General features: G+C 35.7%; 1 protein-coding gene across 2 annotated transcripts in view; it reads right to left on the bottom strand.

Annotated features, from left to right (window-relative positions):
* CFTR (CF transmembrane conductance regulator) overlaps window positions 1-19,626 on the bottom strand; it is a 1,712,697-nt gene that overhangs the window by 112,851 nt on the left and 1,580,220 nt on the right. For both annotated transcript variants that reach the window (XM_044088720.1, XM_044088721.1), the window contains 2 exons: window positions 3,840-4,076; window positions 2,756-2,911 (listed from right to left, as the gene is read on the bottom strand). In XM_044088720.1, coding sequence (XP_043944655.1) covers window positions 2,756-2,911; window positions 3,840-4,076 — 393 coding nt within the window. The remainder of the gene's footprint in view (window positions 1-2,755; window positions 2,912-3,839; window positions 4,077-19,626) is intronic.

The raw sequence follows: 19,626 nt of genomic DNA, 5'->3' as shown, positions 1-19,626 counted from the left end.
AAAGTGCAATGCCCAGCAAGGTTAAAACTCCATCATCAATCTAAATAAGCAACTCATGGGGATAATCAAGTCTACCAAAGCCAAATTTGAGGTGCAGATAGTCTCACAGGCTAAGAATAATCACAAGAACATTCTTCAGCTATGTCCATAACCTCAAAGGCAATACACAACATGTTGAACTAATTGTAAATGCAGCTACATATACTGAGATAGAAGATATAGCAAATCTACTACCTGACAAATTTAGTTCCAGTTTTACTCTCCTTACACCGTTAAACATTCTCAGAAACTATCCTGAGCCATAACCCCCCCCCCCAACTATCACTAGGGAACAGGTGCTCAAAGCACTCTCCAAGGCCAATAACACTGCATAAATGGGCCCTGATAACATCCCTGACTGCCTCCTTAATAGCATGAAACATGACGTATGAGAACCGTTAGAATCACTGTTTCAAGTGTAGCTTCCTGACAGGCTTCATGCCAAGTGAATGGAGGACGGTAACTGTCATCCCACTGCACAAGGGTGGGCAACCTGCAGACCTGGGTAACTACACACTAGTCTTACATGCAAAGCCATAGAAAGAATTATCATGAAAATGATAACCAATGACACAGGGAACCTTCAAACACTGGATTCATCACAGATTAATTTTGTCAAGGACAGTTCATGTTTACTCAGCCTGGCAGAATTCTTTAAGAAGGTCATCAAAGCAATGGATGACAGCAAAATGGTGTATACTGCCATACCCTTACCTGTCCAAAGTATTCAACACAATATCTCTCTCAGGCATTGCAGACAAACTCCTCAAGGCTTGGTGCTGGGGCCTCTCCTTTTAGGCATCTGCTTCTCTGAAATCAAGGCCAACATCAAGGGCCTCTGGTTGAAAAAAAATTGCAGACAACTACCAGCTAGGCACAGTCATAGAATACTCCAAAGATGCAAATACCCTCTAAGAAGACCTGACACAGACCAATAACTAGTGCCAGAGCCACAGACAAAATTCAATAACAATAAATGCATAATAATTTCCTTTGGGAAGACGGCTATCCCTGGAAACTGCCATATTGATAATAAACCCCTAAATATATTCCTACTTGTGAGGGATTTGGGAATGCATGTAGACGGTAACCTGGCCTTTAACTATCATGTGTCCATGGCAGTAAGGAAATGGTTTTATGTTGTGCAACTTACAAGCAAGAGTATGGTATCTAGGTCAAAAGTCATCATTATTCTTGCTGCACTCCGCCCTCATCAGATCAGTCATTGAGCACAAAGCCCTTTTCCATATGTAACTGGCCAGGCATATGCAACAACTGGAGCATCCACTGAGGTTCCCCACAAAAAAAAATACAGGGCATAAACAATGTATTCTAAGTGGACTGCCTGAAAGCTCTATCCCTATACTTGGTCTCCTACAGACTACTGACAGGCAATCTACACCCGGCCTACAAAGCATTTTCTGATCCTACTGAAATGGACATGTTGCACATTCACAAAACAAATACCATTAGAATTACCTGATCTATGGATTTAAACCTGGTTTGTAACATAAACAGTACATGTTAAAGGGACAGGTATGCGTCAAAGGGACAACCCTTTTTTTTGGAAAAGAATTCCCATCCATGTAAGTAGAAATTTCTCTAACCCAATTCAAGAGTAACTTGGACAAGTGGATGGAGAATCAGAGATTTAGCCTTGGTGTGGCACCTATATCTCTGTTAGACAGAGGCAGCCTGTAAATGCTTGACCACCCATGCCCAAACCTACAGATACCTCATAAAATACTTCTAGGGTATCAGAACTTTTCAGATACATTTGGGAACCATGGCTAGGCTTAAAAAGGTCCCGTTGGTTGCTAGTCCAGCAATCACATGTGAACCTTTGTAAGAATTTTAGAAGCTGATCAGAATTAGCATTTCAGAGTTAAAAGTAGGCATGGATGCTGCCTGTTTAAGTTATTAATGTAAAAGTTTGTCCCATATTTAAATATATCTTCAGCTGTTCCTCTAGGTCCCAGCAGATGTCCTGCAGTCCTTTCTCTAGTTAATCTTGTACTACACACTAATCTTAGTGCAAATTATGGAAAGGGCAAATGTTATTAAGTACTACATGCTGATCTTAACACAAGTTATGGAAGGGCTGCAGATGTTATTACATACTACACACTAATCGTAACACAAGTTATAGAAGGGGTGCAGACGTTATTACCTATTACACACTAATCTTAACACAAGTTATGGAAGGAGTGCAGATGTTATTACATACTACACACCAGTCTTAACACAAGCTATGGAAGGGGAGCAGACATTATTACGCACTACACACTAATCTTAACATAAATTATGGAACAGGTGCAAACTTTATTACGTACTACACACTAGTCAACGCAAATTATGGAACAGGCGTGCACGCTATTATGTACTACACACTAATCTTAACACAAATTATGGAATTGGCGCACACGTTATTTACAGAGTGAATACTTAGCCATTATACAGGAATGGTTGTTTAACCTAACAACAGTTACATTACTATACAACTATTTTCAACACACACTGATGACAACTGAAACTTACACATACACATAGCGCAATGTGTTGTCTAAATGTAATCTGTTCATTATCTATCTAGCTAGCTGTCTGATTTAAGTCTATGAGATTTACCTGCAACTAAAGGGAAGTAAAGTATTTCTTATGAATAAAAGGTAATGCATTTACCTATAATTAATGTGCATTCAGTACCGTAATTAAATACCTGTGGTATAACTCCAAATGCTTTTCTCCACTGTTGCAAGGGAACTTTATTCCAAGATACTCCATCAATCATAATATCACCCTTTGCAGATACCAGGCGTAATAAAGCAAAAAGCAAGGTACTCTTCCCTGATCCAGATCTTCCCAGCAGTCCAACCTATGACAGAAATTCACAGCAAAGTGAAATGAGAAAAGAATAGCTCCTGCAAGATTACTGTACTCTATCTACGGATTTCCGCAACTGAAAAAAATAGAATGATTGCAGTTACCTATTTATGAAAGCAGCAAGAAGTTTATTTATTTATTTTTTGTATCATCAAATTAATTCTAATTTACTGGCAAACACTGAGTATGTATTTTAAGTCCTATATGTAAATGATTACTTTTGTTGACTTAGTTTGTGGTTGCTACCTATGCTACCCCATGACAAGCATTTCTGCTTACTGGCCATCTGTTATTAAATACTGAGTACAATGAAAAAAATAAACACAATTTTAAAAAAGTAATATTTGCTTTCCCCAGTTAATCATAATCACTTTTTCATGCATTAAACTACACAGCATGTCTAGTGTAGATATCATAAAGAAAGCAAGTGTGTGCGCTAGCATTAAACGTTTGTCATTTCAAGCTTTTAAATACTATAAAACGTACATAGTTAGTTTCAGTTTCAAGAACACTCACCCATCTACCTAGTTAACTAAATATACTTGAAACTTCAACAAGATATCTTTATTCCTTCCACAGGGAGGGTATCAGAGAGAGAGAGTCTCCTTGACCTGCTAGCTAAATTGATTCTATCTGGACTAATCCTTTGCAAATTTTTTCACGATGCTCTGAGCTGAGTTCAGCATTAACAGTGATGAGTAACAATAACAGAATATGCAAGTTACTTTTCCACTGTTTCCTTAACAAACAGATTTATTCATATAGCTACAGTTTCTTAAGTTACAGAAATGGAAAGTGCAAATCATTCAGTAATAATATTTGACATGAAGTACTTGTTTATGACACACTAATTAATACAACCCTTTATCCCAGTCAATAACATAAAAGGTGCATTCAAAGCACAGAGCTTTGTATCTTACCCTCTGACCAGCATTAATGGAAAATGACACATTTTCCAGCACAGATCTTCCATCATCTGTGTACTTTGCCGTGAGGTTTCTGATATACAGCTGTCCTCCTGATGGCCAGTCTTTCTTAGTGTCTGGGTTTTCAATGACATAGATGTCTAATTCCTTCTCAGATGGAGGAGCTCCCTTGGAACTGTGGTCTTCTGCTGTTAAGTCAATGAATTTAAAGATTCTATGCACAGATCGCATCTAAGAAAACAATTACTATTGATTAGCTTAGTATAGATGCAAACACCAGCATCAGAATGATGTAACAGATTCCAGACTCTGAAATATTGTAGTCCAGTCTTGTTTATTCTGTGCCACTACTTGTAATTAATTACATAGATAAAAATGAAGCAATCCAGTAATAAGTGTTTCAAACTTGTTGAATAAGCTATGGGTTACAATCTGTCAACTGATATTGTATTAAATGACAATGCAAAAAAATGGCTGATTATTTTATTGAGTTCTACCTGTGCATTCATGAAAGAGCCTAGTGGAAGTCAAAAAGGCTATGCTATCACAATGTGGTATTTTGCAATTCAGAGACATGCTGGTTGTGACAAGGAAAGACCTCAGTATTGCCTAATTTGCATGTCTCTGAATCACAGTTATTACCGCAATGCACACACACACACACACACACACACACACACACACACACACACACACACACACACACACACACACACACACACACCCCAGTCTCTGTAGCTGTTCCTGACTTGTCTGCCCTGCAATAGCTAATGGTCCCCTCTCTTGATCCTCATTCTAGTTGAAGTGCCATTAAGGCTTAAGGGTTTAGGGTGCTCCATGGTGGTTAGTGTTCCCCCACCCACTGATTGCTATACTGCTATACTGCTATAAGTGCCATTATGGCACAACTGTACCTTCCCTAGTGGCTAGTGTTTTTCCCCATCCATGATCCCAGTAACAGTTCCATTGCCATTAAGGCACAACTGGAGTTTCCTCTGGTGGCTAATGTTCTCTGTTCCCATCCCCCAGGTCCCTGTAATAGTTCAAGTGCCATTACAGCACAATTGTAATTTCCCTGGTGGCTAGTGTGTCCCCCCACACCCCCACTCACAATACTGTTGTAAGTGCCACTATAAAACATCCGCAGTTTCCCTACTGGCTAGTGTTTCCTCCATCCCTCGATTCCCATACTGCAGTCAGTACCATTATGGCACTCGAGTGCAGAGTAATCCCTGGTGTCTACTGACACCCCCATACCCCTGATCACTGTACTGTTTTCATGTTTGGCAGATAAGCACTGCCTTTTGGCTATGTCCACTACTACAACTTGGTGGGCCGGGCATACTGATCTACATAGTCAAGTGATTTCTTCAATCACTCAACATGAAGACACTTTCCTGTAGGTGGTTCTGGGATAGAGAGGACATGGCTTATTAGCATATGCCTCTTCCCCAGACATCTTCAGCATTGCTGTGAAGCCAACCCTACACAGTATTGCAAGTCTTCATGATAGAGCACCATATAGCACTGAGTTAGGGCCATTTCTTTTTTTTTCAAAAAAGGTTTATTGTTTTAACATATAAGAGAAATATCATAATAATTTTATACAAGTAATTAAAAATAGGTATTATTATAATATTCAACAAAACAACTAAAGTATTTACAAAGACATCCACTACAATCAGATCAATTAATTAAACTAAAATACCATGCTATTGAAATTAAAAAGTTAGAGCCATTTCTGAATACAAAATTGTTACTACAACATGTACATGAAGTGGTACCCTTACAAATTCAAGCCCTAGTCAGTTTAAAAAAGTCAAGTAATTTTGAATATGAACTTGACATACATCAGTCACAATGGAAACTGAAGCATTAATTACAAGATGAAATATTTAAGAGCTTAATTTCAATTACTAGCTTTTAATTAGAGGATTATAACTAAGATTTCTCCTGGAATCATTTGTGATTAATCTAATTTTAAAGGACTGCCCAGTATCAGAACTATTATGTCAGTAAAGCACAACCACAAAATAGATGATTAGCCATGGTGAATAAAATTAAATGTTCAACAGTAAAGTTCCACACTACCAACATTATAAATTGTGTTTGTGCTAAAAACACACATATAACAAAATATTAAAATACAAAATGTTGGATGCAGTTGAGAAATAATAATAACAATGAATAGGACAAGTGGTAGTGTATTAGCAGTAGCTGTAGTAAGTAGCAGTAGTAACAGCAGTAATACTAGAAGTGGTAGTAGCAGTAGTAGATTAATAGTAGAAGTAGTAGCAGTAGCACCAGTAGAAGTAGTAGTAAGAAGTAGTAGCAGTATTAGTAAGTAGTAGTATCAGTAGTTGTAGTAAATAGTAGTAGTACTATCAGTAGCAGTAAGCAGCAGTATCAGTAGTAAGTAGCAGTAGTAATAATAATAATAAGTAGTAACAGCAATAGCAGTAATAGTAATAATAATAATAACTTATGAGCTAATGATGGACACTGACAAACCAGTTATTATTATTATTATTATTATTAACTCAAATATAACGAAACCAATGAACAAACTGAATAAAACAATTAACACAATGTCAGTTTTATAAAACAATATACATAAGCGGTTTCATTTGAACAATTTCAAACTTCCTCAGACACATTTCACTACTAAACCCAGCATTTAAATATCCTGCCATGTATTACCAAACAACGGGAAATTATGTCATTATCGTCAAAACTTTTAAAATTACCCTACAATTCATTAAAATTAATAATTTCCAACCATAAACAACTTAATAATATCTAATAATTATCAGTTCTATAAATACTTATAAATCCTAAAATAAGCTATTTGAATTAGCATAAATAAAAATGTATACTACTAATAACGAGCTGATGATTATCAAAAAGCTACAGTCCTTTAAAAGTTAATTTCAATATCAGACTTTTCTAAATTCTTTTTGACTACTTAGGTTATGTTCTGATATAAATAAAATAAATATTTCTAATAAATAATAACATACCTGTTTGCTCAAGAACATATGCATAAAAGCATTTCTTAACCAGGTCCTTTAAACATTGATGCAATAAACATAATAATGATAATAAAACACAAATGACTACATAACTTTCATCATAAATCCATTTTTAACTATCTAGAAAGTGCCTTAAGCTTCAAATTACTATTTACAGAACTATATTCATTAATGCCTGGCCAGGCATAAGCATTCAAAATTAATTTCCAAATTAATTCTTTTTTTCTAGTTGTAAAGCCCATGGGCCACCTCTCGGGTTATGTACTACATGTTAATTTACTAAATAATGAATATAATGATCCTCGTTTATGGAAATATGGTTGGCCAAAGCACTAGTATTTTTACCCTTCTTGATAGCATACTGTTTTTCATACATTCTGTCCTTTAAATTTTTTTCCATCTTACCCATATAGTATACAGGGCATTGTTTACAGATTGCCAAATACACTACACCTTTTGTGGCTCAATTAAATGCCCCTTTAATTTTATAACTTAAATTCTTAACCTGAAATTGTACACCTACTGAAACAAAAGGGACAAAAATTACACATTACACATTTTTTCATCCCTGAGACTTTTTTGACATTGAAAGCATTCTTATCTCCCAACATAGTCTTTAGATTAATACCTCTTCTTTGCTACCATCCTTGGTTTTTCATTAATTTTATTCCTCACCAGTCCATCTTCATCAATAAACAACCAATTTTTTAATAAAATATTTTGTATTATATCAAAATCAACAGTAAAAGTTGTTACAAAACTAGTTGAAAATTAGTAATTTCCTTGTTAGATCTCAACTCTACTGAAACATCAGTATTTTTGTTATTGTTATCTAATATTGGATGAAAATGACCATTTTGCCTTTTGGGAGTAACGTCTATGGTCAATTCAATAAGCAAAGCTTCTGGGTAACCCCTAGCAGTAAACATACTAATAAGATTATTACATTCATTATCAAATTCAGAATCCAAACTAACTATTTACGCTGCCCAAACTGGCTAATCCCTAACCACTGACCTTTTTTGATGAAGTGGATGGGCACTTTGATATTGTAAAAATGAATTGGAATAGGTAGCCTTCCTATATATTTTAGAGGTTAATCTTCTATTGATTGTAGCATTTTGCAGGCAAACATTCAAATAACTAATAGCATTAGCATCCACCTCAAAAGTGAATTTAAGATAATCAGTGGTATTATTCAAATAGTGAATGAACTGCTTACATACATCAAGCATTCCCACCCATAAAATAAAAATATCATCCAAACAGCGAATGTATAATTTAATAAAATTGCCAAATATATCATTATTCATGACAAACTTCCTTTCCCAACATGCCATAATTAAATTTGTGAACACGTACCACAAGGTGAACCCATTACTACTCCTACCTTTTCAAGGCAGAATTTACAATTCAAAAATATATAATTATTAAACAAAACTATTTCTAAAAGATCAATATACAGATTAATATTTGTCTGGGCAACACCTTTTGTTGTGAAATATTCTCTGATCTCATCTATTATTTTTTTGCTGTGGAATAACTGATAAAAGATCGTTAACATCAGCACTGAGGAAACTGCCATGAATCCTTACAAATTCGTTTCTCAGTATTTACAAATTTACTAAGTTTCACATCTATATATTTCACACATGCATATGTTATAGAATTACATCCATCCACTATTGGGCGCATAAGGGGGTTAGCTATATTCTTATGTATTTTTGGAGCTCCAAACATCACTGGTATTGTTGGTGATGCCATTGTTAAGTAATTATATAAGTCTAAATCAATTATTTGCTCCAAAAGCATATCCTGTAACATTTCTCTTATTTTTCTATAAGCAACATTCACCTGATTTTTATATACTAATTCATAAGTATTCATCTCAAGGATTTCTATAATCCTGTCATTGAATCAAATATATCCATTACAGCCAATCCACCCCTCCTTATCCAGCTTCATTATTCTGATGTTCTGCCCTATCAAGTATGCTAAAACCTCCCTCTCTTGATGAGTTAAATTATCCATAAAAACTTTATGTTTACCATATAACAAATGCCTAAAATCAAGTTCACATACTTTTTCATATATTAAAAAAGCCGGATGCAGGGGTGGATTAAACGTACTAGCTATTCGGCACTCTTGATTTACTGACACTTCATTATCAAATATTAATCTCAAATTTAACTTTCTTAAAAATTATTTGAGCTCCATAACCAATGTGGCAATGTTAGATGCCCTTAAAGGAATAAAGTTAAGTTCTTTACTCAACAAATTAACTACTTGTATATCAATCTTCATATGAGGAAAATTATACACCTTAAAATCTTCATTCTGATTTGAAAATATAATAGACAGTTCTGTTGTCTCAAATTGAATATCAGTGTTAAAAGATATCACATAATTATTTAATGTCCCATTGATAATACCATCTAATCTCTCCTGTAACGATAACTGTTTCTTGTTCTGGTCGATTGACCATGAAATCCCCCTCTTCTCTGATTTCTCCTGGATGGCATGTAAAAATCCTGTCTATGAGAGGTAGCACCATTATTTCTTTGATTTCTTTCCCTTATTCCATCTGAACTTCTTAAATAAGGGTATTCCTATAAATTATTAATATCCGTAGCAGTCTGTTGGTTTACCCCCCTTTCATTATCATTATCAGATGTTTGTTGCAGTTCATGACTAGTGGCTGTTATCTTATTTACAATATTGTCAGATTGTTCTCTAGTGTCACGCCATTGCTGGCTTTTAGGTGGTGGAGGGTATGCTTCTCCCTTTTCATATTGTAGTTTGTCTTTTTTTAATTTTTTAAGCTTATTTTCCTTAAGTTCCAACAAATTCCATTTAATACTGGCATATATTCACTGATGTTCAAATCTATATCTCTCATAGTCTATATCAGTCTGAATGTCCACTTCTAAACTACTTAACTCAGCCATAAGTTTCTCTATATCTTTATCATTATGCTTCATTAACAATCAAGCAGTTCAAAACCATGCTGGTCGAACATCCTTATTAAAGCAACATGTAAGGGGGAATCAGCCATTAAACCCATTGGATAACACCATACTCTCAAACCTTTAGCAATGACCTTATTTTGTATACATTCTTTCAAATAAGCATTCTCTAACTGCAATTTTTTTCATTTTGAAAAGCCTGTTACCAAGATTTTTCAGTTTATAACATAATGTGTTGATGGCAATGTTATTAGATGCATAAGTATTCTTAAAAAAAATCACCATCCATTGTCAACCAATCTTTGAGTGAGGGAGGTTTCCAATTGATAGCCAAAACACTGTTACCTTCATTTCAAAGCTGATTGTTATCAAGTAGAGCTTTAGACATACCTGATATTGTCCTACTGGCATTATTATCATTTGTTTGATATAGATCAGATACTGCCATTCCTTGGTGCTGTCTTTGATAAGGCGGAACAGTACTTGCTTCAATCGGTCATAATAAAACTCCATCTTGGTTAGAAGCTTGCATACCATGTACAGCAGTTGCTAATCCATCAACCCATTGCCATAACTGCTTTATAAGAGATGTAAGATTCAAAATAGAGCTAGGGTTGTCTTCCTGAGTAAAAAGCTGCTGCAAGGGTTCACTCAGCTCTGTAGACATTGCAGTAAATAAACTAACTTGAATATAATGAAACCAACGAACAAACTGTTCATCTTGTGGTACAGTGTTTGCAAATTTAGTTATGTCATGTTGGGAAAGGAATTTGTCATGAATATGAGATATTTGGCAAACATATTAAATTATACATTCGCTATTTGGATATTTTTATTTTATGGGCTTGTAAGCAGTTCATTCACAATTTGAATAATACTACTGATTATCTTAAATTCACTTATGAAGTGGATGCTAATGCTATTAGTTCTTTGGATGTTTACCTGCAAAATGATACACTCAACAGAAAACTAACTTCTAAAATATATAGAAGACTAACTATTCCAATTCATTTTAACATTATCAAAGTGCCCATCCACCTCATCAAAAAAGGTCAAGGGTCAACTAGTTCGGGCAGCCCAAGTAGTTACTTTGGATTCTGATTTTGAGAATGAATGTAATAATCTTATTAGTATGTTTACTTCTAGGGGGTTACCCAGAAGCTTTGCTTACTGAATTGACCATGGAGGTTACTCGGAACAGGCAAAATGGTCATTGTCATCCAATATTAGGTAACAATAACAAAAATTCTGATGTTTCAGTAGAGTTGAGATCTAACAAGGAAATTACTAATTTTCAACTAGTTTTGTAACAACTTTTACTGCTGATTTTGATATAATATGAAAGATTTTATTAAAAAATTGGTTGTTTATTGATGAAGATGGACTGGTGAGGAATAAAATTAATGAAAAATCAAGGATGGTAGCAAGAAGAGGTGTTAATCTAAAGACTATGTTGCGGGGTAGGAATGCTTTCAATGTCAAAAAGGTCTCAGGGTTGAAAAAATGTGGAATGTGCAATTTGTGTCCCTTTATTTCAGTAGGTGAACAATTTCAGGTTAGGAATGTAAGTTATAAAATTAAAGAGGCATTTCATTGTGCCACAAAAGGTGTAGTGTTTTTGGCATTCTGCAAAACGATGCCCTGTATACTATATTGGTAAAATGGATAGAAGTTTAAAGGACAGAATGTATGAAAACCAATATGCCATCAAGAAGGGTGAAAATACTACTTTGGCCAAGCATATTTCCATAAATGAGGATCATTAATTTCATTATTTAGTAATTGAACAGGTAGTACATAACCCAAGAGGTGGTCTGTGGGCTTTACAACTAGAAAAAAGAGAGTTCATTTGACAAATAATTTTGAATGCCTATGCCTGACCAGGCATTAATGAATATAGTCTGTAAATAGTATTTTAAAGCTTAAGGCACTTTCTAGATAGGTAAAAAATGGATTTAAGATGAATGTTATATAGTCATTTATGTATTATTGTCATTATTATGTTTATTGCATCAATGTTTTAAAGGAACTGGTTAAGAAATGCTTTTATGCGTATGTTCTTGAGTAAATAGGTATGTTATAATTCATTAGAAATATTTATTTTATTTACATCAGGACATAACCTAAGCAGTCAAAAAAGAATTTAAAAAAGTCTGATATTTAACTTAACTTTTAAAGGACTGTAGCTTTTTGATAATCATCAGCTCGTTATTGCTAGTATATATTTTTATTTATGCTAATTCAAATAGCTTATTTTAGGAATATATTTCTAGAAGTATTTATAGAATTGATAACTATTAAATACTATTAAGTTGCTCATGGTTGGAAATGACTAATTTTAATGAATTATACGGTAATTTTAAAAGTTTTGAAGATAATGAAATAATTTCCAGTTGTTTGGCAATACGTGGTGGGATATTTAAATGCTGGATTCAGTAGTGAAATGTAACTGAGGAAGTTTGAAATTGTTCAAACGAAAGTGTTTATGTATAATGTTTTACAATTTAATAAAAAGCTTTTGGTTCTATTAAGCGGCCGATTGACATTGTGTTAATTGTTATTATTAGTAACTGCTGATTTTTCACAATATTTTATAAACATTTATACTAAGGCTTCATTTCAATGACTTCAAATTTTGCAATTCACGGAAAATCAATGAAGTACTTATGTAGCCTTTATACTTTATAGTGAGGCCTGTTTTGGAAAACTTCTCTGTACTTCAGCTACTATGACCATTGTCATTTCCTGAAGACAGACTTTGTGTCAAATGAATGGAGGACTGCAATACCGGGTCCGGTGTGCAGTTTCTCTTACGCAGATTGTGTTTTAGTACTTTGTGCCTTTTCCTGTGATTTACCAGCTTGTTGTGTGAGACCGATAAGTCTGACTAATTTTATATGCCATGGAAAGAATTATCATGGATCTGATAAACAATGACATAGGAAATTTACAGACCCCACCCAGCTCATTTTTGTCAAAATTAGGTCATGCCTACATAACCTGGTAGACTTCTTCAAAAAGGTCATTAAAGCTCTGGACAAGGGCAAAACAGTGCACACCATCTCAACATAACTAAGGCACTCAGCACAATATTTCACTCTAGTATTGTAAATCCATATGTCACTCAATGGATAGCTAGCTGGCTCACTGATAGGACCTAGAGATTGGGATAGGGGAATCCACCTCCACAAGAGGACAGTCACTAGTAGAGCTCCACAAGGATCGATGGGGCCTCTGCTTTTTGGGATCAGATGACTACAAACTAGTTATGGTCACTGAATCCCCTAAAGACACATATACCCTTCAAGAAGGCCTGATTTAGAAAAACAGTTGGTGCATAAGCCATGGACTAAAACTCAATGTAAAAAATGCATAACAGTACCTGTGATGATGTGAGGCATTTCCAGCTATGCCAGGAAAAGTAGGGCAGTGGATGTATAACATATGCCAGCACAGCTAGCTGGAATTTTGTAAAGAATTACATGCTATTTGTATATCAAACTGATTTGTACAGATGTTTGTGTTGAAAAAGGTATTTGTAAAGCTATTTGTGTTAAAAATGTACCAACAGAGGGTCCTGACTATAATGGAACTGGTTAAATGTATATGTTTTAACAAAGGATACTGGAAGTGAAGAGGTTAATCTGAGTCCACCTAACTTTTTAAAATAGTAAGAAATTAAATTACTTAATTTAGGTCATAAAGATTGCATCTTACAGTTCTGACTGCACCCAGAGACAAAATGTCTGTGACAGAGAATGGTTTATTAGCTTCTGCAGGAAGAGTGGAAGTGTTTTATGGTTTTATGACTTCCAGCAAGCTCTATGTGTGTGTGTTATTGACACATATGTGCTAAATCCTGGCTTCTGGCCATGAGGGGAGCATAGGAACCAGAAGTCAGATGACCAGATGTATGTGATGTCATTCTGTAATCCATCACTAAAATGATGCTTTAATGAAGTCTCAGAACAGTCTGTTTCTGGTACCGGACAAAGAAGTACCGCTCACATAATTCATCTTGCCTTGCTCTAGTAAGTGACCAGAGAATAGTAATTCTTTAGATCAGTCAGGAAAATATAGTGAATTTAGTTAAATACTGTTTCTGTATCTGTGTGAATATATTCACCTGTGTTATTTTAATATTTCCTGTGACTGAAACTATGGTGTGTATTGTAAATAGATATTCTGTACTTTCATGTTCTCTTACTACTTATTATTAAAGATATTCAAACGTTTCATTGTGGCTGGTCTTTTACAGAATATTTTAACCTTTGAAAGTACTACTAATATCTATTTGTTGACTCTGTGGCCACTCCTGAAAGCCTTACTACATTGGTCAAACACTACCATGTGTATTAATATTAATTTCACTCAGTATAATTGGGTACCCTTGTAAGAGTCTTAGAGTAGCTGGCTTTGAGTGTCTGGAGGCAGTAACTACCTTAGAGTTTAGGCAGAAGGGGGCATAGCTAGTAAATCTGTGCCAGCTTTTCCCAGGTGTGTGTGTGTGTGTGTGTGTGTGTGTGTGTGTGTGTGTGTGTGTGTGTGTGTGTGTGTGTGTGTGTGTGTGTGTGTGTGTGTGTGTGCGGCTGAGGACTCATCTCTATAGCTGTGCCAGTGGGGAGTACTACTGGGGGCCTGGAGAGAGAGATAGAAAGAGAGGGAAACTCAGACCCCAGACTGAGCGTGTTCCCTGTGTGCTCTTCAGGGAAATTGTGCTTGATGCAGATAGCTGCATCTGGAAAATCTGTGTGTATCCATTTCTGTACAAGTGAACATTCCTCTCTAGTGTCAGTAATGAGGATTCAGGCTCCTTAACTACTGGCCCAGAGTAGGGACGTCACAGTACCCTTTAGAAAGACAACTATTCTTGGAAATTACCACTTCGATAATACACACCTAATAGTAGACCCAATGGTTAGGGGATACATGTTGACAGTAACCTGATCTTTGACCACTGTGTGTCTACTGTGATGGGAGAATCATTCTACATTGCATCGCGCACCACTTATAAGTAACAGCATGTCAACCAGGTCCAAGGAGGTTATTGTTCCACTGTACTCGGTTGTCATATGACCAATCATCTAGTACAATGCACTCTTCGGCAAGTACTTGACCAGACACTCGAAACAGCTTGAGAGACCATAGAGGTTCCGCACAAAAAGAATACAGAGTGTAAACATGTCCAATGCAGACTGTCTCAGAGCCCTATCCCTGTACTTGGTCTCCTACAGAATGCTGCCCAGTGATCTTTGCCTGGCATTCAAGGCATCCTCTGATCCCACACTATCAGATTTGTTGCAAAACAAATAGTACCAGACATTCCCATTCTCAGGACAAAAAACACTTCTACAACAAATAAGACATGTTGGAGCCACAGGTATGTGTCTCAAAGATTATCCCTTCTCAGGAACAGACTTCCTATCCATATGAATTAAAGCTCACCCCAAACCATATTCAAGCGTAACTTAGACCAATGTATGGGAAATTGCAAATTTTGCACTGGTTTGCCACCTATGTCCTTAAGGGATAGGGTCAGCCTGGAAAAAAATAGATGTGTACAAACCTATATTGTAACTTGTAAAATTCTTTGGTGTAGTGACACATAAGCAATATTTTGTTTAATTTGGGGTAAGCTTGGCTAGACTTAAAATAGCTCTTGCACCAATAGCCTAGCAACCACTTATGAAACTATCAGCCTATAAAAATATGAAAAGAAAAGACAGCAAAGATTAGGTAGAATAGTATGACTCAGATACTGAAACAGGATGGAGAGGTTAAACAGATTTCTGCTCTCACACAGGAGTAAGAGAGAGAGTATTATTTATTAATTCTCTGACTGCCCACTTAATCTAATTCAGAGTCACGTGGCAGACACACCCTAGCTTGAACTCAAGGGGTGCAAAGCAGGGAAAACTTATTCCAGACGGGACACTAGTGTCACACTGAAGAAGGAGCATCTTATAGTAAATTACACAACATGAGAGAATGACGAATATCTAGGAATATATTTTAATTCCTAATATATATATATATATATATATATATATATATATATATATGAAAAAAGAGGCGATCACCTGACATGGCTGTCAGGTAGTTTGCCCCTGAGAGTTAAGTCTATAAGCTAAGGTGGATGAAGTCATAGAAGCCACGGATAGCAGTAACTTTCAACCATGCTGTGTGTGGGAAATAGCGAATCAAGAAACATGCTGAGCATTCTATAGGCCAACTCCTGGGATATGCCCAGTGTGCCCACTAATTTTCTCTGGAAGATTTCTGTAGTTTGTATTGTAAATTTTACATGTATTTTAGTGAATACTGCTATAAGAAGTTCACACAATCCCTTCAGTTCTGTCTGTGGATAATATATGTCGGCCACCACTCATGTAATACCTTACATATCAGTTGCTAGTTAGCTAGTTGGTGGTAGGAGATAACAATGCCAATTCCATTTTCATTTCTGTCACCTTCCACTATGTCGCAGTACCATGTGAGAGGTAGTGAAACACATAAAATAGAAAAACAACAACAAAAAACGACTTCAGAAAGCAACCAGTAGTTTTAAAGTGCATAAAGCACTTTTCATTTAATAAAATCAAACTTCTTCAGAGGCAAACATTCAAGGCACAAGTTTCAGTTAAATAAAATACCAGGAAGTGTTTGAGCCTGTCAGCTCACATGCTGTGATGACATCAGCAACAATAGTTAACCCTTCCTGTTCTACACACTATGAAAAAATACTTGCTGATGGGTATACTTTAAACAACAAAAACAAATAAATATATGAAATAATAAGGTTACCTATAAGGAATTACTATTATACTGTTGAAATTCTACACTACAAACATTCTTTACTACAACATTTCATACTGGTTCATAGTTAATCACCTAGCCCAGAAAAATAACTCAGCTGGCAGTTTGAGAAGTAAATTTAGGCACCATTAACAGTGACTAAAATTACCATGCAAGAAATTAACGATGTTAGTACATAATTTTAACTAGCTATGATGACCATATTACTAAATCTATAGCATTCATACTATGCTATGCCATTCACTTAATTCCACAATATGGCATTTATTATATAAAAATAATATAAAAAAGTATAAAAAAATACAGACTCTATCACCTTTAAGGAGAATTAAGGCTGAATATCCTGGTATCACATTTACTAACGTACGTTACTATTAGAGATGAATATTATTCATGATATTAATATGCAATTAATATAAAAATTATTTTTTGTGTTACATAGCTAGAAGGGATATTCTGTCATCTAGTTAAACTTTTCAATTTAAGTAGACATCTAATTGAGCACATGTCATTAATACCTGGGTAATAGTGTGCATTGAGGTGAATTTGCCAGTAAAGTTCAAGTTCTTCAAGTCTTTGAAAGATGGGACCACCCCTAATGTCATATTTGACTTGGTCAATAATCTTGAACTTAAATTTATGGTTTGGAAATATTCCTATATGTTTAGTCAATGTATTCTCCGTTTTTTTTTATTGATAGCATACTGGTGTTCGTGCACTTGCTCCCGGAGCTTACACCCAGTCTTGCCTATATAAAATACTGGGCAAGACTGGCACTTCACTAAATATACTACTAATTTGGTATTACAGTTGTATCTGTCTTTTAATCTAAAGACATGGTCGTTCACCTCAAATATGTTTCCTACCTCAATGAATTTACAAAAGTTGCAGGATTCACACTTAAGCATCCTGGGAAACTTCACCAATTGTGGTCTACTAGATTCCAAGAGGTTCTTGATGTTACACCCTCTCCTATATATAATTTTGTGTGAAGTACCTAAACTACTGAGTAAGGTCGGGTTGCATCTCTAAGCCAGTCCCAGTTTTTTCAAATCAAATTCTGTATAAGATGGCTATCCACATTATAGGTAGTAACTAGGATCAAGGTAAAATCATCTTCTGTAACTGGACTATCCACATTAAAGTCTACCCCGCACAAGGTGCTGGCTTCCTTTTTGTCTTCTACAGTATAAAATGAACAAACAGTTCTGCATTTTAACATTAATATTTTCTTTTTAATTGTAAATATAATGTTAATAGTTGAAAACGCATATGCTTGTAGTAACTGACAACTTGCATAGTACACAGAGCAATGTTGCATGATGCAGTGGTGATGTACCACTGATGAAAACTATAAGCTGAAACTGGTCTGGTTTTCTTAATAAATCTTCACGGTCCCAAGGTTCTGGCTTCCTTTTTGTTTTGTTACAGTTTGTCTGGCCTGTGCATCTACCGTACTTGCTAGCCTGCCTCTTTGTGACTCATTTTATACTGTGTAATAAAATATATGAAGTTTACTTTTTATGTTTTTGCTATACACTTTGTTGTGAAATGCCTGATCTGTAAAACAGAAGTATTATTTTAATAAAATAAGAAGTTATGTACTTGCCATAATGTTCCATATGTGTTGTCCATTTTCATTCTTCCTCAACATATGGGTCCAGATATGACTCGGCCGCTATTCTACAGCTACTGGAAACCACAAACTCTTGAGCTCCTCCCTTACCCACAATGCTGTAGTTCCCCTCTCTCTCCAGAACTTATCTAAAGCTTCCTAAAGTAAAACATTGCTATATTTTACATACTATGGAAAATCATTTCCTGGAACTCAAAGAAAAAGGAACTTGGTTCCTGAGGCACTCTCCTGCTGTACCAGAAGTCATCAAAGAAACATGGTAGGGGGCTGGAGGGAGGGGAGTTGTGGAAAAATGAAAATGTGCAACACAGTTGGAACATTATGGTGAGTGCATAACTCCTTTATCTGATGTTGTCAATTTTCATTCATTCTTCAACATATGGGACAGAGTCCCCCAGCTTCCTGAATCCCAGGTGGACTCTAAGGAAGAATATTCCTGAGTACTGTAGAGCCAAAGGCTGCTCTCCCCATCGAGACCAGATCCATTTTGCAATGAGTAATAAAGGTATGAGGGTTAGCCCAAGTTGCAGCTGCAAAAATATCGTCCATACAAGTCCTGGATAGGAAGACTGATGAAGTTGCCATGGACCTAGTTGAATGGGTCTTTAAGGGTTTAGGAACAATCAAACCCAGCTTGTTATAGACAAATGAAATACAATCAGTCACCCATCTTGATAAAGTTACTTTTAAAACTGGTTGACCCCATTTGGTTTTAGAAAAGGATACAAACAACGGGTCAGAGTTCCTAAATTTCCCAGATCTGTTCAAATAAAATCATAATTGTCTATGAACATCTAATAAGTGTTGTATTCACCTTTGTCAGAGAAATTTGGAAAGTATACTGGGAGATTAATGGCTTGATTAATGTTAGATCTTGACGCCACTTTAGGAAATAAGGTAGAGTTGGCTCTTAAAGACATACTATCCTTGTGAAAGATTAAATAAGGAGGTTTAGAAGATAAGGCTTGAAGTTCTGAAACCCTTCTAGCCGATGTTATGGCTATGAGAAAAAACATCTTCCAAGTCAGATATCGCAATTCACATTTTGCAACGGGTTCAAAAGGTTCCTAAGTTTGGGCCTGTAACATCAAAGTAAGATCCCATCGTGGAGTAGGGTCCTCAAACGGGGGTTTAGTAGAAAGGTTCCCTTTATAAAAGCCTTACAAAGACGTGAAGACACCAGTGTAGAACTATCATCTCTGATATGGAAATTGGCGATAGCAGCTAGCTGAACCTTAACTGTAGAAGGACTAGCCCCCTCATTGGAACTGGAAGTTAGGAATTCAAGGAGCTTATGTGCTGATGCTGAAAAGGGGTGTGTGTCATGTAGT

This window comes from Protopterus annectens, chromosome 11.part0 (genome assembly GCF_019279795.1).
Source record: "Protopterus annectens isolate FY-2018-M chromosome 11.part0, PAN1.0, whole genome shotgun sequence".
NCBI classification, from domain to species: Eukaryota; Metazoa; Chordata; order Ceratodontiformes; family Protopteridae; genus Protopterus; species Protopterus annectens.
Note: the sequence above shows the minus strand (reverse complement) of the source record. Positions and strands in the feature narration are given on the sequence as shown.